This window comes from Monodon monoceros, unplaced genomic scaffold, assembly GCF_005190385.1.
Source record: "Monodon monoceros isolate NGI ecotype Baffin Bay Population unplaced genomic scaffold, NGI_Narwhal_1 Super_Scaffold_8, whole genome shotgun sequence".
Lineage (NCBI taxonomy): Eukaryota > Metazoa > Chordata > Mammalia > Artiodactyla > Monodontidae > Monodon > Monodon monoceros.
This window is the reverse complement of record NW_021703785.1, coordinates 60,935,299-60,958,451: the sequence shown is the minus strand read 5'-3', so window position 1 is coordinate 60,958,451 and position 23,153 is coordinate 60,935,299. Positions and strand designations below refer to the sequence as shown.

At 35.0% G+C, this 23,153-nt stretch overlaps 1 protein-coding gene across 9 annotated transcripts in view; it reads left to right on the top strand.

The window, feature by feature from the left end:
* COG6 (component of oligomeric golgi complex 6) overlaps window positions 1-23,153 on the top strand; it is a 174,757-nt gene that overhangs the window by 25,053 nt on the left and 126,551 nt on the right. For all 9 annotated transcript variants that reach the window (XR_003791691.1, XR_003791690.1, XM_029209898.1 and 6 more), the window contains 7 exons: window positions 638-729; window positions 2,135-2,252; window positions 15,528-15,659; window positions 15,998-16,165; window positions 18,905-19,012; window positions 20,038-20,091; window positions 21,045-21,124. Coding sequence is in view for 7 of the 9 variants with exons in the window: in XM_029209898.1 (XP_029065731.1) it covers window positions 638-729; window positions 2,135-2,252; window positions 15,528-15,659; window positions 15,998-16,165; window positions 18,905-19,012; window positions 20,038-20,091; window positions 21,045-21,124 (752 nt within the window). In the remaining 2 variants the exon portion in view is untranslated. The remainder of the gene's footprint in view (window positions 1-637; window positions 730-2,134; window positions 2,253-15,527; window positions 15,660-15,997; window positions 16,166-18,904; window positions 19,013-20,037; window positions 20,092-21,044; window positions 21,125-23,153) is intronic.

The window sequence follows — 23,153 nt, the reverse complement described above, 5'->3', positions numbered from 1 at the left end:
GACTATAAAGTCAGGGAAAGATTAGTGAGGGATGGATTTTAATTAGAAAAGATTCCTAGTAGTTAAACTTGAGCATATCAAGTTAACCTTGAACTAGATCTGAGGTATTGCCCTGGCAGTATTATAATTGGCCAAAGAGGTTGGTGCTAATTCAAGATTTATCTGCTTTCCGATTCTCTAATAGAAAGAAACTTGGTATAGTTGTTTAAAGAGAAGATTTTTTTTTCATTTTTTTCCTTAATATTCATTCGTAGAGCAGTACCTTTTCACTGATAATCTGTTTTTAGGAATGTAACAGCTGCTTTGCAATTTAGTGCTAAACTAAATTCCATTATACGCTGGTGAAAAACCTCGAGATGACCTCATTGTGTTGATTATTTCTGATAGGAAATGCCTTGAACCACATTCTGTAGGTAATGGATCATTTTTTTGTAGAGCATATCTGTGCTAAAGTTTCTGTGTTGTTTTACCATCCTCTGTGATTTAATATTCAGGAGTTCTTTATTTAGAAGGAATTTTGTGATTTCTGCAATAATAAAATTTAATCTTTTTAATGCTCTTCATACCACATGTGATTAATGAAGAAAAGTTACACTTTTAGGAAATGTTTAGTTTTTTCTCACGTGTTTTTTAATAGGTTCGAATTGAACAAGTAATAGTTGCTGAACCTGGGGCAGTTTTGTTATATAAAATTTCTAACCTCCTCAAATTTTATCACCATACAATCAGGTAAGTGGAATGGTTAAATGTGCTTGTTAAATCCCATGTGACACTTCATTTCAGTTAGAACACAGTGTAATATTTTTTGTGTGTGTATTCTATGCATGACTAAGAGTAACTAGTAGAACCTCTACACCATGTGAATCATTATATGCGTATTATACATACTGTACTTTTGAGGTCCATCGTTTCCTTGGAGAAAGCTTCTCCAAGCGTAAGTGCACACACACACACATAGCAGTGTAAGTCTATAATATAAGTATTTTTTGAGTCCTCCTGTATTAGTAAAAGAGATCCATGGCACCTAAAGTAACTATATGTTATACTCAGAGTGGGGCATAATTAGTAACATGTCCTATTCTGGATGTTTACATAAATTCTTAACATTTCGTTTTCCATTAGTGATAGAACAGAACGATAGCTCTATCTCCTCTAAGTAATAGCTGTCTTACCTTCTCTAAATAAAAGTGACTTTATAGATAAGACAGGTGGTTCTTAATCAGATAAAATATGATCTTCAACTCCAAAATTTGCATTCATTTTCACCTTGCAAATATCTTTTGGTGGTATACATAGACTTGAGCCTTATTGTAGATATAAGACCATGTTATATGTGTAGTTGTGTTAAAAGTGTTCTTCTAATCTATGTTTTTGATAGTTTTCATATTAGCCTATTAAAAAATGAGTTTAAATTTCTTTTTATCAAGGATGCCAGTATCAGGAACAGAAGAGTCACTTTCAATACATGAATAGGAGAATAAAATAGGGAGTTGTTTTATATACATGCTTGTCTTACATTCTGCCAAAAATGAGAAACCCCATTGGATAAGTCTAAGAAGTATCCTTGTAATATAAAATTGAGAATTATGGAATGTAGAATAATTATTTCAAAATGTTATCAGATTTTTCTTAATTAGTCTAAATATATGCTATTTAGGTAGCTGTATAAAAATTGAGAAGCTTTATAATTTACAGGTGTGTTATTGATACAGTGTAACAGTTTTAATTTAAAAAACTCAGTATTAATAAAAATTATTTTCTCAATAGAGCTATTGATGGAACGGCTTCCTTAAAATCAGATCTTCTTGGATAGTCAAAACATGCATTTACTATAATAGAGGAAAAATAGAGACATGGGTTTGCGTATTACAAGTGTTCGTTCTAACCCACTGCTTTTCTAAGAGATTGTGAAATATTTAAAACACTGTAGTTTGTTTTCATTTGTTCATCACCTAACTTAAAAGGAAAAAAACCCTCATTTTTATATGAAACTAGAGTAATTGTTTTTAATTCACAGGTTATATTCTATATAAAAACTTTTATTTAAATCTAGATCTTTTTAAAGAATTCTACTCAGTTAAAGAGCTGGGTTGTTTTGGCCTGTTTTGCAACCTGAAATGTTCTTTGCTTTTAGTGGCATTGTTGGAAATAGTGCAACTACATTGTTGACTACCATTGAAGAAATGCATTTGCTGAGCAAAAAAATATTCTTCAGTAGCTTGAGTCTTCATGCCAGCAAATTAATGGACAAGGTACGTTTGAAAAATGCAATTCTTGAACTATGTGAACGTGAGTTTTTCACATTTAAAAATGTTGTTTTACTGTTTCCATATTGGTGACAATTTTTTCCCATTCCATTCAGCGTTCTTTTGAGTTCTTCCTGTGAACAACAAAATTCATTCTGAGGCGGCTTACAGGATGTAGGCTTATAATCTGTTCCTGGAACAGTGTAATTTTGAGTCATAATTAGTGGTAGAATCTCAAGCCCTAGTTTCACTACCAGTTTTCAATAACCAAAAATTTGTAATTAAAGCAAACTGACTATATTTAATAGGTCAGGGCTAAAATGACATACAGATTGGAAAACTTGAACTTTTACTAAATGTTTTTTCTAAACAGCTTACTTAAGTTTTACATTCTTGGTCCAGCTTTGTCCTTATGAAATTTATGTTCCCTTGAGTTATATACTGTAATTAATTGATTGGAAAGACCTTAAGGAATGGGTTTATAGTGATCAAATCCTTCTTTGTTTTTATTTCATTATTAAAGACTCAACGTTTTTCAAGGATGCATCACAATCACCATTCTGGCTTTTTTTTTTTTTTTTTTAAATTATACTGGTCTGTCTAACAGCCTGGTTATATTAGACACAGGTTTGTAGTATAGTGTGGAACAATCAGTAGCAATCCAATCCAAAGTACCTGGTCTATTTTTACATTCCTAAGCTCAGAGAAGCCTTAATAAGAGTCTGCTTTCTGACCCCCAGCAGCATGAATTTGTGGAGCTGGAGTATTTCCCTTATATGTTTTCCTGTATCACAGGAAGTTTACTAACAGTCAATCAGTTCTCATTATAGATATGTTTACATGAGTTCTTATTTAGACAGAATTTTTCTAAAATCATTCATACATGATATAGACTTTGCATGTGAACAAACATGTGCTTCCTAATGAGGACAAAGCAAACAGTCAAGGTCTGTTGGTCTCAGATTACTTTTCCTTTCACAGAAAATAGACTAATAAATCGGTGATTACTATAGAATACATGTTTTATGAAAGATGTGCCCAAGGTGCTATGCTAGCACAATAAGAAGAGTATGTATAATAATATTCATATACAGAGAGGGAGCTTTCCAGAGAGGGAGTTAATAAGAATTGAACTTGAAGGACATGGGGGATTAGATGGGTAAAAAAGGAGTGGGTAGAGGTCATCCTAAGTAGAGGAAACAAATAGAATATGCAAGCTAAGAGTCATCAATACACAAATTTTCATTTATTAAAAATCAGTTGGAAACTGGTGTGGCATGTAGATAGGAGAGAGCCACGTTGCAGACAGGAGAGTTAAGGGATCGTCGAAGTAGTTTTTATGAAAATACATACTCTAAGGAAGAGCCATAAGGGGACAGATTCTCGGGGGCTAAAGGTAAACCTTCAGAAGTTGGTGACTGCTTGAATGTGGTTAAATGAGAGGGAAGAGTTCTAAAATAACTCCTAAGTTACCAATCTGGGAATATTGATACTAATCACAAGTATCTGGAATAGAGAGAAAGTGTAAAACTGGGGGGATAAAGGTGATGATATTGTCTAAGTTAGACAAGATACATGTGGGATATCCTTCTGCAATCAGTCTGATCTAATAGGGAGCTGTACATTTGGATTTATGGAGCTTTGCATGTAAAAGATAGTTGAGTCCATGTGTTTGTCTGAGGTCACTAGGAATCATGTTTAATAAGAGTAGAGCTTCCAGGACACACAGTCTTGAGAAACAGTGACATTTAAGAGAAGAAAATAAGCGCTACCATGGTAGAATGCTGAGGAAGGATGATTGGAGAGTCAGGAGAGAAATGAGAAGAGGGTTTTATCAGAAAAGCCAAGAGAATAGAGTTTCAAGAAGGAGGGCATAGTTGATGACAGATACTATATGAAGAGTTCTAGTAAAACAAGGGTGACAGGTTTGTTATCTTTGTCAGTATATAGATGATCCATGACTTACTGAGGGCAGTTTTATTCATGTGGTGGGGACAAGAGCCAAATTGCAATATGGGAAACACACATGAACGCGTTACCCAAAGCTTTACCAATTGGAAAACATCTGGGCTAAAAACTGGAAGTAAAATGTAGTAGGCATTCTTATTATGAAATTTGAAAGAGAATAATAAAGCAAAATGGTAAAAGGAAAGATGGAAGTACATTTCTATGATAAATTAGGAAACAGGAAAACAAAATTGATTATTTGTTGAAAAGGTCGACAAAATTGACAACCTTCTAGCAATTCTTTAACCAAGGAAAAAATAAAATTTAAAATTATAATATCAGAATTAGAGATAATAACCAGAGATGAGGATTAAACTTGCTAGAGAATACCATATTAAAATATATAAATTTTATTCTAAAATATATAAAAAGGATGATTTTAAGAAAATAAAATTGACAAAAAATGATTCAAAATGAGGTAGGAAACTTGAATACACCTAGGGAGGAAAGAAAAATTATTAATGAACATGCTGCTAGACTTAATTCAGTTTATATAGATAGCTTTATTTACACCTACAAAGAACAGAATTCTCCAGAACACAGAAAAATATGGAAAGCTTCCCAGTTCCTTTTAGGTGGTGTAACACTGACATAAAAACCTTTTAAAGACAGTACAAAAGTGAAAACCTCAAATCAGTCACTTTTTAAGTTTTTTAAAAAGGTAAATAATTATAAAAATAAATCCAGTATTATATTAAAACCAAGTATTGGTTATTCCCAGGAATATAAGAATATTTCAGTGTTAGGAAATATATTAAATGTTTCAGTGTTAAATTATATTCTCATGATATTTAAATTGTTGAGGGGAAAATATTAGTAAATAAAAAAGTAAAAATACTTAACCATATAAAGATTAATAAAACTAATAGCCAACCTCATGATTAACATAGAAGCACTAGTAATATATTCCATTTAAGTCAAGAAAGAACAAGAAAAGAATATTTGCCAATAACACATTTAAATAATAGAAAATCCAGATAAAGAAATGACGGATATAAATATTTTAAAGGAGGAAATATTAGATTATTTGTGGATGCTCTGACTGTACTTCAAAAACCAAGAAAATTAATTGAGAAGTTGTAGAACTAGTAAATGGATTTAGAAAGGTAATTGGTGACAAGATCATTATACAAAGATCAGTAATTTTCAGGGAAGATGGCAAAGTAGGAAGCACCAGGAATCTGTCACCCCACCTAGATGACAGTTGGACTAGCAGTATTTGTCTAATGTAACTGTTTTGGAACTCTGGAGTCTATTGAAGAATTGCAATTTCTAGGGGAAGGCTTGAATAGTAATAAATTGCAGTCAATTTTGGTCAACTTCAACTCTTAGCATAGTTGCGACTACCCATCTTCCACCCCCAGTGCTGTGGCAGGCAGCTGTACACTTGTTCCTTGAGCACCTTGCACACAGTTTGTAGAGCCAGGGTGAACAAAAAGGAGGACACTGTCCTCTAAACTTCTGGGATCTGTGCTCTCATCCCAGAGTTGTGAAGAGGAGGGTGGCCATTGTTTTTGCACCTCCCCATTGTGTCAGACACCTCCTCCTCTGGCTAAAGTGACTTCCTGGGGATTTCAAGCACTAGTGCATTTTTCCACCCCCTTAATTTTTTTCTTTTTCCCATTTTGGGAGTCAGACATTAAGGTCTAGGACATTCAAAAGCAACTGTATATATGAGGAAAATTAGAAAGTGACCACATGTTCAGGGAAAGGAGCAGGCTCAGAAAGACCTGAGAAGAACTTCAGTTTATACCTTAACCTGATCCTTGGCTCAGAGAGAGGCTACAACAATTTTTAAAAAAAAACCCAAAGTAGTAACAGAAAATGGCATCCCTGGAGGAGGGGGAGAATCTGATTTCCAGGGTTAAATTATTACATTCAAATGTTGTTTTCAACAAAAAAATCACAAGGCACACAAAGGAACAGGAAAATATGGCCCATTCAAAGGAGAAAAAAAATCAACAGAAACCATTCCTGAAAAAGACCTGATGGCATATCTACTAGACAGAGACTTTAAAACAGTCATGTTAAAGATGAGTCAAGAGAACAGCATATGAACAAAATGGAAATATCTATTAGAGTTAGAAAAATCTCAAGGGAAATCAAAAAGAAATTCTGGAGTTGAAAAGTATAATAACTAGCAAACCAAATGAGGAAGCCTTTAAAAAAGACTCTACAGCATGATCAACTGGGATTTATCCCTGAAATGCAAGGATAGTTCAGCCTATGAAAGTCAGTCAGTATAATTACCACAGTAACAGAACAAAGGGGGAAAAGAAATCACATGATCATCTCAATTGATGCAGAAAAAGCGTTTGATAAAATTCAACACTTTTATCATAAAAATACTCAACAAACTAGGAATAGAGGGAAACTACTGCAACATAATAAATGCCATACATGAAAAACCCACCTCTAACATTGTACTCAATAGTGTAAGACTTAAAGCTTTTCGTTTAAGATCAGGAACAAATGAAGGATGCCCACTTTTGCCACTTCTGTTCAACATAGTGCAGGCATTACCTCATTTTATCGTGCTTCTCTTTATTGCACTTTGCAGATAATTGCGGGTTTTTTTTGTTTTGTTTTGTTTTTGCGGTGCATGGGCTCCTCACTGTTGTGGCCTCTCCCGTTGTGGAGCACAGGCTCTGGACGCACAGGCTCAGCGGCCATAGCTCACAGGCCCAGCCGCTCCGCGGCATGTGGGATCCTCCCGGACCGGGGCACGAACCCGTGTCCCCTGCATCTTTAGGCGGACTCTCAACCACTGCGCCACCAGGGAAGCCCAATTGCGTTTTTTTAACAAATTGAAGTTTTGTGGCAACTCTGTGTTTAGCAAGTCCATTGGTGCCATTTTCCAAGAGCATTGGCTCATTTCATGTCTTTGTGTCACATTTTAGTTAATTCTCACAATATTTCCAACTTTTCATTATTATTTGTTACGGTGTTCTGTGTGATCAGTGATCTTTAACATTATTGTAATTGTTTTTTTGCTTTGTAGTTTTAAGTTATATACATTGTTTTTTAGACATAATGCCATTGCACTCTTAAAAGACTAAAGTATAGTTTAAACATTTTATGTGCACTGGGAAACCAAAAAATCTGGTCTCCAACATCAGCGAAGCCCTCCATGATGTCCAGCAATCCTGCATGTCCTCAGGCAGCCCCACATATTTAACTTCCTTTCACTTATTTTCTCAAATCTACCATACTGTCTCCTACCAGAAGTGCCAAATTTTGCAAAGTTGGATAATAGCCATTTTAAAATACCTTTGCCAATATGAGCAAAAAGTGCTATCTTTTTTTAAATTTAGATTTCAGTTTTTCTAGTGAGAATGAACATTTTAAAATATGTTTATTGGCTGTTTGTGAATTGTTTTCTCATGTCCTTTGCCATTTTCCTACTAGGCTGTATCTTGTTATTTTCTGATATTTTTTATACATTAAGAATATTATCTGTCATATATATTATAAATCTTTTCTCCATGTCGTCATGTACCATTTAATTTTGCTTGTAGTAGTTTCTGAAACGTCACTTTTAATGTTTACATAGTAAAATCTAACATTTTTTTTCTTATTGTTTCTTCTTTGGGAACATGCCATAAAACATACTTCAGAAACTTTCCCACAACAAGAAAATACATGTCGAATTTATTATATGCTAAAGTTAGCATCTATCAGTAGGAAAGTGTTCGATTATTTAATAAATTCATTTAAATGTATGTTCTTAGGTCTTCCTGTAGTTTCACTTTTATATCAAATTTTTAATCTACCTGAAGTTTATTTTTGTCCATGCTGGGAAGGAAGGATCATATTCATTTTTCCCAAATGGTTATCCATTTATTTTATTTTATTTTCACTCAGAAAACCCCATGAAGTTCTTAAATACTTTATTTCTCTTATAAAGTTAAAATGAAAGTTGCAGGAACATAAAATGGCTAATAAAAGGCAAGTTTTAAGCATGGTATCTTCCTGTTAAAACCCAGAATGGAATAGGATAAAAACAGGAAAAGAAAGAATTGTAATTTGAATATATTAAGTACCAATTAATACTGCAGCCTATGTGAGTTTATAGCAGTGACGGGTTTTGGCTATTATTGTTATTTATTGTTGTCATTATCATCAATAACTGTGCCCTGAAATGTTTTTCTTAGATATGAATTGGGTCATATTTAGGGATATTTTGACATTAAATTGAGATTGGAATATGATACTGTTTACAGCTTATGTGATGCTTATATATACAACCATTTCAGGTTTCTTTCAGGAATTATCTTTCCTTCACCAAATATTTAATGTTCCATATTTTATATTAATTATATCTTCATCTTATTCTGACTCTTATAAACCATTCATCTCTTCTAAGAAGATTCTAGCCTTATGAGGAAAACAACACTTACTGCAGAATGGTCTTCATTAGCAAAGCACCCAAGTGGAAATTTTTGCTAATAGAATTTTAAGTGGATAGCAAAATTGTTAAGAACAGCTTTTAAAATAAATAAAGCCAGATATGAACTCTTTTCATGATTCCTTCTGTGCTTTTAAAAAGACATATTTGGGAACTAATTCTTTAGTATGAAAAAAGAAAATGCAAGGAAATTATTTTATTGAAAGATGTACCTTTTCCCTAACAAAGCATTTGAAGCACTTAAGTATTCAAGTATGTGTACTCCCTTCCTTATCAGGCTCTTCTGAAACATTCATAACTGTGAATCTGGCAAAGTCTAAAGGGAATATGTGTCTGTACTACAAAAGATACAATGTCATATCCATTTTAGCTAGAGAGACATTTTCTACAATTCTTTTCACTATAGTAATAGTACAATTCTAATTTAAAAGGGATGGTATGTCATAAGTGAAACCCATATCAAATTAATAGTAGGTGGGATTGACCAGCTCTGTGAAAATAAAACCTAAGTGGTCCTTTAAATTTTGATTTAAATTCGAGGATATCATTACTGTTTAGAATCTCTTTTTACTGTTCAAATTGTAGTACTTGGACCAGCAGCTTGGACATCACCTAGGAGTTTATTAGTTTATCTCAGATTAAAAATCTCAGGCCCCACCCCAGACCTACTGAATCAGAATGTGCATTTTAACCAGATTTCCCTGGTCACTCATATGCATGTTAAAGTTTGAAAAGTGCTTTTTTTTTTTTTTTTTTTGAGGTACGCGGGCCTCTCGCTGTTGTGGCCTCTCCCGTTGTGGAGCACAGGCTCCGGACGCGCAGGCCCAGCGGCCATGGCTCACGGGCCCAGCCGCTCCGCGGCATGTGGGATCCTCCCAGACCGGGGCACGAACCCGTGTCCCCTGCATCGGCAGGCGGACTCTCAACCACTGCGCCACCAGGGAAGCCCCTGAAAAGTGCTTTTTTTAGATGAGTATTTTGAGTTTTACATTATTCCTTGCAGATTATTCTGCTAGGAAAAACAAATAACAGTGTTTTCAGGTAAAATGCTTTTTAAATTTTAAATAAAAGTATGTGAAATAAAAAGTTGTAATTATTTGAAGTTATATCAAACAAATGTTAGTTTGCACTCTTAAATTTACCTTGAATAATATTATTGACTTAAAAAATTTAATTCCATAAATAAGGTAAGAGGAAACTTTTGGAGGTAATGGATATGGTTTATGGAATGTGGTGATGGTTTCATGGTTATGTTACCAAGTAGGGGCTCATGTGCCTGCAGTTCCAGAAAGCCAAACTCTGACAGTGGGTGTTTGCAGCAAAGTAAGGGTTTATTTGCAGGGTACCAAGCAAGGAGAATGGGCAGCTCATGCTCAAAAGATTGGAATTCCTTCATGGCTTTCAGGCAAGGGTTTTTAAAGACAGTGTTAGGGGAGAGGGTCCTAGGATGCGTGATCAGCTTGTAGACCTTCTGGTTGGTTGGTGGTAAGGTAACAGGGTGATGTTTTGGGAATCTTAACCGTCTGGTTTCAGTCAGTCTGGAGTCTAGTCCTTGTGGTCAGCAGGTAGTCACCATCCTCCACCTGGATGGGGGTCTTAGTTTCTCCAGGACAACTCAAAGTATGCATCAGATTGTTATTTATATCCCTTCAGGAGGAGCTAGAAGTCTTGTGACTCTCTTGTCCTGATCATTAACTGCTTGGGTCAGCTCTTTGGAACTCACAGAAGGCCTAGGAGACTAAAGCCTTTTGTTCCACAAACAAGAAATGGGGGACATGGAGGGGCTTTTGTACCTGGGAAGGCCTCACAGGGTCCTGCTTGGTTTCAGTGTCCCCTTTTCTTTGATACTTCTCAATCCTGAGGGGAGCAGGGGCGGAACAAGAAAGAGAGTAAAGCTTTGGATAAAGAGGTTGTTCATAAACTCTGTAAGGGAACTTGGTTTTAGGGGGACTTGGTTTCAGGTATATACTTACCTGTAAATTCATCAGGTTGTATACATTAAATATTTACAGCTTTTTGTATGTCAATCATACCTCAATAAAGTGGTTTTAAAAAAAGCACTTTAGTTCCATTTACTGTTAATTACTGGAACATATATGTATTTAGAGTGAAAGGAGTCTATATATAAAATGAAGCAGTTAATTTAAAAATATGAGGGTTTTTGGGCTTCCCTGGTGGCCCAGTGGTTGGGAATCCACCTTCCGGTGCAGGGGACATGGGTTCGAGCCCTCGTCTGGGAAGATCCCACATGCCGCGGAGCAACTAAGCCCGTGTGCCACAACTACTGAAGCCTTCATGCCTAGAGCCCATGCTCCGCAACAAGAGAAGCCACTACATTGAGAAGCCTGTGTACCGCAATGAAGAGTAGCCCCCGCTCGCCACAACTAGAGAAAGCCAGGGTGCAGCAGTGAAGACCCAGCACAGCCAAAAATTAAAAAAAATTAATTAATTAATTTAAAAAATTAAAGTATGTACTAAAAAAATATGAGGGTTTTTGTCTGGTGTTGATTTTATTTTTTGAAAGCGCATGGGAAAGTGGTCTTCTAAGAAGCTGCAGTACAGAAAATTGGAGAACCTTAAATGGAAGATATTTCAAAGAATAAAACTAAAGTTGGCAGTGGAATGAGGTTGTAAAAACAGCTTTTGGAACTTTTATGGTGCACCCTTTTCATTTTCCTCTAATAGAGCACGTATCTACAAAAGGGATAAAAAATGTCATAGTGAACAGTCACAAGAAGAATGAGAACTTTGTTCAGTGTTATAGCTCTATACATTAAAAAAAAAGGTTCTAATATATAGAATATGAAGTTTTCAGTAGACCAAATGCTTTGAAATGTGAAATTTTTCTTTATACTTCAACTTTAATAGTTGGGAAATGTACATAAAAGTTATGAATATATCTTTCATAAAGTTCTTTTGTGCCTTATAATTATTAATCACTTGAATTTTGGATATTTTTATAAAACGTTATTATCAATATTTACATAATATAAACAAAAAAAGATTAAATGAACTTTCAGGGTAAATGGAGATAAAACTTACAGTATACAAATCTTAAGTTCATTGAATTTTTGTATTTGTATATATGTTCATTAATCATCACCCAGATCGACATATAAAACATTTCCAGCACCTCAGAAAGCTTCTTCATGCTCCTTCCCAGTCAAAAGCCTCCAAAGTCAATCACCATCTGACTCCTGTTTCCTGTTTTTGTGTGCTATTGAAATTCACATAAGTAAATTCACACAGGTGAACTCTTTTGGGTCTGACTTCTTGCATTTAGTTATTATATCTGTAAGATTCGTCCATGGTGTGTTTAGCAGTAGTTCATTTTTTTTAACCATGGTGTAATAATTCTAGTGTACAAATTTACTACAGTTTATTGATAGATGTTTGTATTGTTTCTGTTTCTTAGATATTGTAAATAAAGTGCCTATGAATATCCTTGTACGTGTCTTTTGGTGGACATAAGTTTTCATTTCTCTTGTGTGTATACACGGTAATGGAATATCTGGGTTGATAGCTTTCATAGCTCTGCCAAGCATTTTTGCAAAGTGGTTGTACCAGTTTACTCCACCAGAAATGTGTGGGAATTTGAGTTGCTCCACATCCTCTCCAGTACTTGATATTGTTGGTCTTTAATTTTAGCCTTTGTGGAAGTTGTGTGGTGGTATTTCATTTGTGATTTGTACTTTTCTGAAGGCTAATGATGTTGAACAGTTTTTTGTGTGTTTATTGACGGCTGAATACATTCTTGTGTTAATGATCATCCATCAGTTTAACAACATTCTAGATATCTTTTTTAAATTGGATGAATGGGTAGAAAATACTTTTATAAAGATGACTTCATATTTTGGAGTTCAGTCATAAGTTCAGTCTTATTTGAATGTAATAGAAAAAAGGAACCAAAACTGAAGGAGGTATCAAACTCGACGTAACTATTCCTTCGCCACAAGAGACACTGTCCCCTTCTGTTTTGTCAGTTTTGGCTTCATGTATTTTTTGACTCTGTTGTTAGATGCATGTATGTTTATAGTTGTATCTTCTTTATAATAAACATTATAAAATGCCCTCCTTTCTAGCAGCAGTGTTTGTCTTAAAGTCTTCTTTGTCTGAAATTAGTATAGCTACTCTAGCATTCTTTTGCTTATTGTTTGCAAGATATATCTTTTTCTGTCCTTTTACTTTCAGTCTATTTTTGTCTTTAAAGTGTGTTTCTTGAATACAGCATATAGTTGGGTCAATGTATTTCTTTTTTCTTTTATCCATCTGCCAGCCTCTGCTTTTTTGGTTAGCGTGTTTACATTTAATTTAATTGCTGATAAAGTAGCATTTATGTCTGCCATTTTGGACCATATTTTTGTATGTTCTAAGTGTTTTTATTTCTCTGTCCCTCCATTACTGCCTTCTTTTGTGTTAAGTAAATATTTTCTAGTACACTGCTTTAGTTCCCTTATCGTTTATGTAAATATATATGTATGTGTATGTGTGTAGTTAGTTATTTTCTTAGTGGTGCCCTGGGAATAATAATTACCATCTTAATTTTTTAATAATCTAGCTAGTTGGGATCCATACCAACTTACTTTCAATAGTGTACTAAAGCTTTGCTCCTATATAGCCCCATTTTCCCCTTCCTTTATGATATTGTTGTTACAAATTACATCTTTCTGCATTGTGTGCTTAGCAACATAGATTTAAAATGATTGCTTCATTCAGTTGTCTTTTAAATCCAGGAAAAAGGAGTTAAAAGCAGAAAGTACATTAAACTGCCTTTTTATATTTACTGATATCAGAAACTTGACTGCTGTTCTTTATTCTTGCAAATTTGAGTTACTGTCTAGTGTCCCTTCATTTTAGCTTGAAGGATTCCCTTTAATATTTCTTGTAGAGCAGGTTTGCTGGTAAAGAATTCTTGGTTTTGTTTATTGGGAATGTCTTAATTTCTTCTTCATTCTTGCAGAGTAGTTTTGGGAATGTCTTAATTTCTTCTTCAGTCTTACAGAGTAGTTTTGTTGAATATAGAATTCTTGGTTGACAGTATATTTCTTTCAGCCCTTGAATATATCATCCAGTGCCTTCTAATCTCCATGTTTTCTGATGAGAAATCAACTGTTAAGCTTACTGAGAATCCTTTGTTCAGAATGAGTTACTTTTCTCTTGTTGATTTCAAGATTCTCTCTTTGTCTTTTGACAGTTTGATTATGTGTCCCAGTGTAGATCTATTTAAGTTTATTCTGCTTGGAGTTCATGAACTTCTTGGATGTTTAGATTAATTTTTTAAATCAAATTTGCTAACTCTTCTCCCACTATTTCTTTAAATATTCCTTTTGCATGCCCCCTTTTTTCCTCCTTCTGAGATCCCCATTGTACTGATGATGTTGATGGTGTCGCATAGGTGTCTGAGGCTCTGTTAATTTTCTTTCATTCTTTTTTCCTTCTATTCCTCACAGCAGTTAATCTTAATTGACCTGTTTCAAGTTCACTGATTATTTATTCTGTCTGTTCAGATCTCCTGTTGATTCCCTGTAGCGAATTTTTCATTTCAGTTATTGTGCTTTTTCAACTCCAACATTTCTATTTGGTTATTTTTTTTAACCATTTCTGTCTCTTTATTGATATTCTCTATTTTGTAAGAGTTTTTTTCTCATACTTTAATTCATTAACAGTTTCCTTTAGTTTTTGAACATATTTAAAAGAGCTGATTTAAAGTCTTTGACTAGTATTTCCAACATCTGGGCTTCCTCAGGGAGTTGCTATTGATTGTTTTTTCTGTAAATGATCATACTTTTTTGTTTGTTGGCATGTCTCATAATTTTTGTTTTTGTTGCTTTTATGAAGGAGGGAGGATTTTCAGAGGTCCATACTTTGCCATTCCTGCTGATGTCACTTATGTATTAACTTTTATACATGAAACATTCTTAATATAAATACTGATATTATAAAATTCTTATGCCTTTCTATCTACCTGACATGAGAGTGTAGTGTTACGTGGATCTCTGAGTACCAGATTTTGTTTCATTTACAAAACGTGACTATATTAGTATTATAAGTACTTTGAAAAATGTTTTGAAAAAATTCACAGGCACCTCTTCTGGGGTATCATGATAGTGTCAAGGAGGGATGATGAACGTAGCCAGTTAATAAGTATCAGATACTCTACTCAGTAGTTGAGATGCAGCAATCCCATTTAATCTTTACAGAATCCCTCTGAGCCTCTGAGAATTTAAATAACTTTTCCAAGGTCACACAACTAGTAAGTGCTAGTTACAAAATGTAAAATTAATCTCTTTAACCCCAGAATTCAAGATTTTAGTGGCAGTGTTGTACTGTTTCTGTGAAGTGTGTGGCTCATGGACCAGGGTCCTGAAAACCACCTGGGGTGCTTGTTGAAAGACAGATTTCTAGACCCTGAACCTGTACATATTGAGCCACAGTATCTGACATTGGGGCATGCAGGTGAGTGATGATTCTCGATAATACTATAGTAGGTGAAGTGCTGGTCTCTGGATTACTTTCTTAAGACTTGGGCTAAAAAACAAAACAGGCCATTTCGAATCTATATGAAAATATAATTCTACAATTCAAGGACTGCTAAATTTCCTCGTAATTTTTGAATTAAAGTTCAAATTCTGTACTTTTAATTGTGATGTATTCTGAGATAATCTAACAAAAAACTTGTGTCACTTTCTGTGCTGATTTTGATTAGTAGGATAAAAAATAAGCTGTTGCTAGATTGTAGATTTTGTAATGTATCAGCAAAGCTTTACATCTTTCATATGAATTATTTTACTGTGAACTGGCATTTATGTAGACACTAAAATTTAGTAGAAAAATACAAGCAGTGGATAAGTCATCCTGCATTTTAGGTTGAACTCCCACCACCTGATCTTGGACCAAGTTCTGCATTAAATCAGACACTCATGTTGTTGCGTGAAGTTTTGGCATCTCACGATTCTTCAGTTGTACCGTTAGATGCCCGTCAGGCCGATTTTGTGCAGGTATGTTGTAAATTCACTTTTAATGATTCTTATTGCTCCTGTATTGTACATTCTTTTGAAATTCTAGCACTTTATAACCCATGTATCTTGACAGTCCTTCTCATTGCTTTTTCCTTCAAATATTAAACCAGTTCCCTTTAATTTAAAAAGTATATATTCAGTGATGCTTGTTTTAAAAACTATTACAGTTGCCGTACCATTTAATCTTTTTCTTACACGCTTCTGTAAGTTGGCCCGCTCCCCATTAGTTTGACATTCATTCTGAAGTGCCGTTAACACAGACCCGTATCACTGGTTGGGAAATAAGGAATACATTTGATTTTATTTTTCATTTATAGGTTTTATCATGTGTCTTGGATCCTCTCCTCCAGATGTGTACTGTATCAGCCAGCAATTTAGGCACAGCTGACATGGCCACCTTCATGGTCAATTCACTGTATATGATGAAGACAACATTAGCTCTGTTTGAATTCACTGACAGACGTCTGGAAATGCTACAGTTCCAGGTTAATTTTGCCATAAAATGACTGCTCACTGTGATGAAATCTTTTTGCTATACATGATCTCAGTTACCGGCTTTAAGATAATTTCAGTGACCTGATTTATATGAATCCCTTGTTATAGTCTGATAGAACCCCTCCCTGCCCCCATGCATATTCAGTATTTTGGTTTCGTTTTGGAGAAGCCAGAATATGTAACAGGTAAGATATTTTATTCAAGCCATAGTGTGTGGTGGTGGAATGGAGCTTTTCTGACTAATTTGAACTGTTATTCTGTATGCAAATTTCAGTTTCCATACTGTGAATAACGTGCTATTTTTCAAGCTGTGTAGCTAGTGCAGAAGGTGTTGCAGAGGACAGATATATTTTTATCTATGTGTAAATCAATGTTAGGCACAACATTACAGTTTGTTACGCCAATCGCTCTGGTCCTATAAGCCAAATGGTATCACTTAAGAGTCACAACAAGGCCATTTATAAAATTTACCAGATTCTTGGCTTTTGATTTTGAAATAGTGATTTTTGGTAGATAGAATGTTTAAAAAAAAAAAACAATAACAACTCTGAGTCTTCTTTGTTATCACAAGTATATAAACTGTTTGGCAGTGGCTACAGTAAAAATTTGTCATTTTGGGTTTTTCTAAGGAATGAGTTTGAGACCTCTAAGTTTGATGTTTTCTACTTTCTAATTCTTTCTTTTAAAAGAAATATAATGAAGTATGATTAATTTTCCTTTTTTGCATAATTGTTTAAGTATAATTAGTAAAATCTTTTTAAAAAATAGTCATTGGTTTTTAGTGTGTTTATCACTAATTCAACCCGAAACTCTGCCATTTGTCTAAATCTCTTCTCAAGATGTGCCCATATATCAGTTGGTCCAGCAATCTGTTTTATCACCAGTTATCTTTGTTTCTCAAATATTCCAAAGTTGTTTTTTGCATTCCAAGAGGACAAGCCCCACCATGTAAGTGCTTCTTGAGCCTGCATCATTCTTGCTGATGGGCTGGTGGCTGGCACTGGTCACGTGGGCCAGCCAGAGTCAGTGTGGAGAGGACTGGGCAAGGGTGTGGATGCTGGAAGGCACGGGCCCCACAGTGATAGTTTTCCTTGTCGAGTAAAAGATTCTTGATTTTCAGATCTTTTCTATCACTAGTCTATTAATTTTCTTCCATTCTTCTTCCAGTGTTTCAAGTAAGAAATCTAGGCTAGTCTGATTCTCTTTTGTTTGTGATAACCTCTTCTATTCATGTGGAAGCTTACAAGGATTTTCCTTTGCGTTCAGATATTTGCTCAGGATATTTTTTGGTATGTCTCTTTTTCTATTATTTCCATCTTGGATTTTGCAAAACCTTTTCAGTCTGAAGATTCCACCCTTTTGTTTTTTGCTCAGTAAAGTTTTCTGTTATCTGTAATTAATTATCACTTCTCCATCTGTTACTTTTCATATTCTGAAGCTCCTGTCATTAGTTGGCTTTATCTCCTAAATTTGCCTTCTAATTTCTGTTTAAATCTCTTCACTTTAATATATTTCTTTGATATTTACTCTGTATTACTATTCTTCCACTTTTCTTTCAGATACTAACTTGGTTCTTGGCAATAACTCTTTCATTAAATATTTCCATTTGCAATCTTGTTTTTCTTGGATTTTCCAGTAAGACTAGTAAGTAAGGGTTCTAAGGTTCTAATTGTACTTTCTTGGGCATTCACTTAAAAAAAAACTAAGGTACCCTGCGTCTTTCAGTAGTGTTGCCTCAGGAAAAGATACTTGTTCTCATTATTCAGGTGGGTTTTCTCATAGAACCTACTCACCTCTTTTAAATCAGTTGTAAGTTTTTTACGGGGAGGGGCTCAGCTGCTGGAGTGACTTGCACAGTGGCAAACATTCAGATGGTAGCAGATAGCATCTCTTAATAGCATACTGTGCCACTGGTAAACAAGCTGGTAAAACTGAGGGGAGTATCCAGTGAGGGATAACAGGAAGATCTGTAGACTTACAGGCCTGTACTGGTTAAAGGAAGGAGCAGCCAACTTCTTCCCACCTGGGAATACTTCATCCCATCAGGTAGTCTCCTTCTGTGGCTTCTGCCCCCATTAGCATTAGGTGGCTTCCCCAAGAATAGCACAAAACAGGTGACCACGTACAAGTCCCACCTGCTAGCTGGGTCTTTTTAGGCAGCTCCTGAACTTGACATCTTTGACCAGCCTTCTGCTGGTTCCTCAGCAGTCCCCTAGTTGTCGCAAATCCGCTTTCCTCTGGAGGACTTACTGCCTCAGCCCCCATGGGATTTCCTTCAGACTTCTCCAGATGAGGTATTTGATTGGTTGAGTTAGTCCAGCAAGTTGGGAGCATGAGGCAGTGTGGATGTGAGGGACATCAGGTCCTCGTCTTCCCAGAATTCTTTCTAAGTATTTTATTTTACACTGTTGTTTATGAGTAGTTTTTGTTTGTGTCTTGCTGAATACCAGCTTTTAAAAGAGCCAAGAAGCAACCCAAATTTTTCGACTAGTGGCTAGTCCTGGAACCCTCAAGTAAGACTTTCCCTCCCTTTTGTAAGAGGACTTCCTCTCCGGGGAAGGAAAAGTCTTTGTACAGGAGTAGTCCCTATCCTTCATATTTTGGCCTCATAGCCTCTGCAAGGAATACATCCATGATGAAGAGCTAAGACTCCAGGCTAGTCTACTTCTACTCTCAATCAGTCTTATTCTTCTTTTAAAATATTTTCTTTTAATTGTGTTTTATTTTAGATTGAAGCACATTTGGACACACTTATAAATGAGCAAGCTTCTTATGTTTTAACTAGAGCAGGCGTGAGTTATATCTATAACACCATACAGCAACATAAACCCGAACAGGTAAGCACATGGATCTTCCTAACTAGAGAGATACACCAATTTAGAGTACGGCTTCTAGAGCTAGACACTTAGTAGCAATTTTTCACTGGGAAGGTGACTTCTCTCTCTGATTCCTCACCTGTAGATTGAGGGTAATAATATCTGTAACATAGGATTGTTCTAAGATTGAGATAATACCTGTGTAGTTCTTGGAGGACTATCTGAGATATAGTAGGGTGTCCCAAAGTACTATCTTTTTTACTGTAGATAGTTTGGGTTACAAGTAATGAAAATATACAAAAATTAGTAGTGAAAAATATATAAAGAATATTCATATTGGTAAATTTTTTAGTCCTTTATCACCATTGATTTATTAAGTGCATAGATTACTATATAAATAGCAGTCATCCCCCCTTTTAATGTAGCAAGTCATGGTCTATTACTTTGGAAAGGTAAATACTTCTGGGGCTAACATCTGATCTTAAGTTATAGAACTCCAGTAGAATTAAAAAATGGAGTGGTGGGAACCCTAGAAAACCATGTAAGCCTCGTTCTTTAAAAAGCAAAATACTTTTAAATAACATTAACATGAATATTTTATAGCCCAGGGACAAGGTTTGAATTTTTTCTTTTGATAAGGTAATAAGCAAATTTCTACCAGTAGGAGCAAATTCTGCTGCCTTTTTATATTATCTAAAATTATCAAGGAAACTCTTAAAGCCCCCATGTCTTACTGCCATTCCTCAGTGCTTTATTGCCCTTTTTTTCTTGCCTATGATTAAATCTGAAGTATCCTTTTATTTCCATTGTTAATAAACTTACGTGCTTCTCCAACAAATATTATTGAGTGCCTTCACGCTAGTTATACAAAATGAACAAATCACAGTCCCTCTTTTAATTGAGGTTGGAGATAGGACACTTGAGTTCTTTGGAAATAAGCTAAATTTTCAAATTCGGGCAATCTACTAATGGACTGTATTTGAGAAGTGAATTGTAACATATAGCACCTGTTTTCACCTTGGTTTTGTCCCTTTTTTTTTTTTAAGGGCCCTTTAGCTAATTTTCCCAACCTAGATTCTGTGGCACTGAAGGCTGCAATGGTAAGTACATAATAAAGCATTTCAACATAACGTTTCCTTATGGAACATTATTCTTATTTTTTCCTGTGTGATAGTTTTTGTCTCGGGTGATAATTTTATCTCTTCATATGCAGTATTCACGTTGGGTCCAGTCATAATGATTGCACATGTGTATTCCTTTAACTAAGGAGATCTGACCAAGACATAACATTTGTAGTAATATTGCACCATACCCTAATAGTGTCATTATTCCTGTTTAGATTTTCTTCAGTTTCAGAGTTTTACTCCTAACCTAATGGAGATGGGAATGAGAGACTTGAAGGAGTTAGCTATATATCATTATAGACTTCCATCTGTCAGTGATCCTGGGCTTATAGTTCTTGACTTCTTCCTGAGTTGATAACTGAAATTGGATTCCAATCTTAAAATATTACTCTTGACTGTGACGCTCACCGAACCTCCACTTTATTACCTTCTTTTCAAGTGATAAGCTTGCTTGCACATCCCTTTCTGCGTGAGCACCACTTTTTGTAGCATGTTTCCACATCTTAAGTACATACTTTGCCTATATATGTGTGTGTGTGTATACACACACACACACACACACACACAGCCATCAGTTGGATGACACTCATTTAGTCCTCATAGGAATGATCCCCTTTGGAAGCTTTATGATACGAATTCTAGTGGTAGTAATAATAAACAGTAAGTAACGACAACAGGAGATCAGGATAAATGGCTTGGGTCAGAATTTTGAAAGTAGGTATTGCTGATACTGACTGTATTAAAGAGTTGACACTTTCAGTGAGATTTTAGTTAAAATGTGTAAGGAATAACTCATTTTGATCATGAAGAACTCGTTATTTGGAATATGGGATTTTTACTAAGATTTAATCCTTAAAAGAGATGCTTATTTGGGATGTCTGTTAGCAGATATATGCACTTTGTGTTTTGGATTTCTCTGTTTTGTTTAGGTTCAGTTTGATCGCTATCTGTCAGCCCCAGACAACCTGTTAATGCCACAGCTGAACTTTCTTCTAAGTGCCACAGTGAAGTAAGTATTTTTTGGTCCCAATTAGCTGGTAAAGAGTCACATATTTTTAAATGCCAAGCACATTTATAAGAAAAAAAATTATTTTCAAGGTATTTTGATTGTATAGTATGGACCTAGCATCCTGTTATAAATTCATACTAATTATAATGACATTAAAAAATTGAGATATACATATGCTTTATGTAAATAATAGTGCAACTAAGAATTGGTCAGTACCTATTTACCCCTTTTTTCATTCAGAAAATTTCTAAAATGTTCTTTGCAAAGTATTCTAAAATTAAATGTAACCTATGAATGTATTTTCAGGTTTTTTTAAGAAGAAAAATTATGGTATCAGTTTGGCTACTTACTTTAAAAATCAGGTTGCTATGAAAATGTAAGTCATTTAACACATTTAAGATTCAGCATTAAAGCAGATTTTCTAACTGCTTTTTCCCCTTTTTTTGATTGATGGCAGGTCCTACCCTCAGAAATACTTTCTGTTCCTATTTCTCCTACTGTATAGGCATGGTATTGTATTTGATCTTATTTATAAAGCATTTGAAATAATAGGAGATAACTTTCATTTAGTTACATTTTGAACCTTTTCAAAGTGATAATTCATTTTTAAGCAAAAATATTTTCATGTTTTTATGTTCTCAATTTCTTTCTATTCATATTGTATTTAAAATGTCAATTGTTTCTTTGAAATAGAGCTTTGAAATGTAAAACTTTCTTTTTTTCATTCCTGTCTCATTTTGTTTTGTTAATATTCTATTCTCCTGAACTTTGCTTGTCTCTGCGGTTGCAGTACCTTTGGGACACCTGTCATTCTTGTCTCCCTTTTTCTTGTCTTGTAGTTTGACTGCCTTTCAAAGGAGATTTTGACTGAGCACTTCATCCTTGGCATAAACTATTGAATACATTTAGGTAGCCAGAAAGTGAGGTTGTATAGATAATAAAGAAAAGAATAGAAAATTAAAATATCCTTAAAGAATTCTTCCTTCCTTGTAATGAATTAGAAGGGCGTTGTTCTTTTTTCAACGCCAGACTCCAACATTTACCTTTTAATGGTATAAAAATAGAGGTTTGACTACAGAAACCACAGCTATGCATATTTATAAAATATTCTCAGTGTCTTTTCTTACTGAGTCAGAATTGTTTATATGAGTAATTTAAGAAATAAAGAGACCATAGATACTTCCTAAAGTGAGCATGTGGAAAAGTGGATATGATTTGAGGATTCTTTCAGGAATCTTCCTCTACTATATATGCTAGAAACAAAGCAGGTATCTTTAAAAAGAATTACTTTGGTTTTTTAAAAGAGATAGGGGCTTCCCTGGTGGCACAGTGGCTGAGAGTCCGCCTGCCGATGCAGGGGACATGGGTTCATGGGGACATGCCCCAGTCTGGGAAGATCCCACATGCCATGGAGCGGCTAGGCCCGTGAGCCATGGCTGCTGAGCCTGCGCGTCCGGAGCCTGTGCTCCGCAACGGGAGAGGCCACAACAGTGAGAGAATAGTTTTCTTCTCTTTAACTGCCTCCTTTTAAGCCACCTGTCTTTAACTCTCAGGAATACCTGTGTAAACAAAAATAACGCAGGTTTGGGAGTGGGGGTGGGGTTAACCTACCAGAGAAATAACGACTAATGGAAACAGTCTCAAACAGTGCTTTAGAGACCTCGGAAAGTCCAAGCCTTAAAAGTAAGACTAGTCTGTTCTACAGTGAAGGCTACTTTTGACTCACACTAATAAAGCTTAAAAACAAACCTCTAGAAGATCACGTGGATCTTTACTAAATTAACTGCCTTCCAGAACAAAACTTAGCACTCGTAAGTATGACAGAATACAGACAATCAACAGTGTAGCATTTATAATGCTGAGCATGCAGTAAAAAAAACCACTTAGGTTTTAAGTAGTAGGAAAATATGAACCAAAACTAGAAGCAAAATCTGTCAACAGAAACAGACTTACTGACAGAGTTTACAGAATTAGCAGGAAAGGTCTTTAAAAAGTGTGTTCAACAACTTAAAGGAAAATTATATTGAGA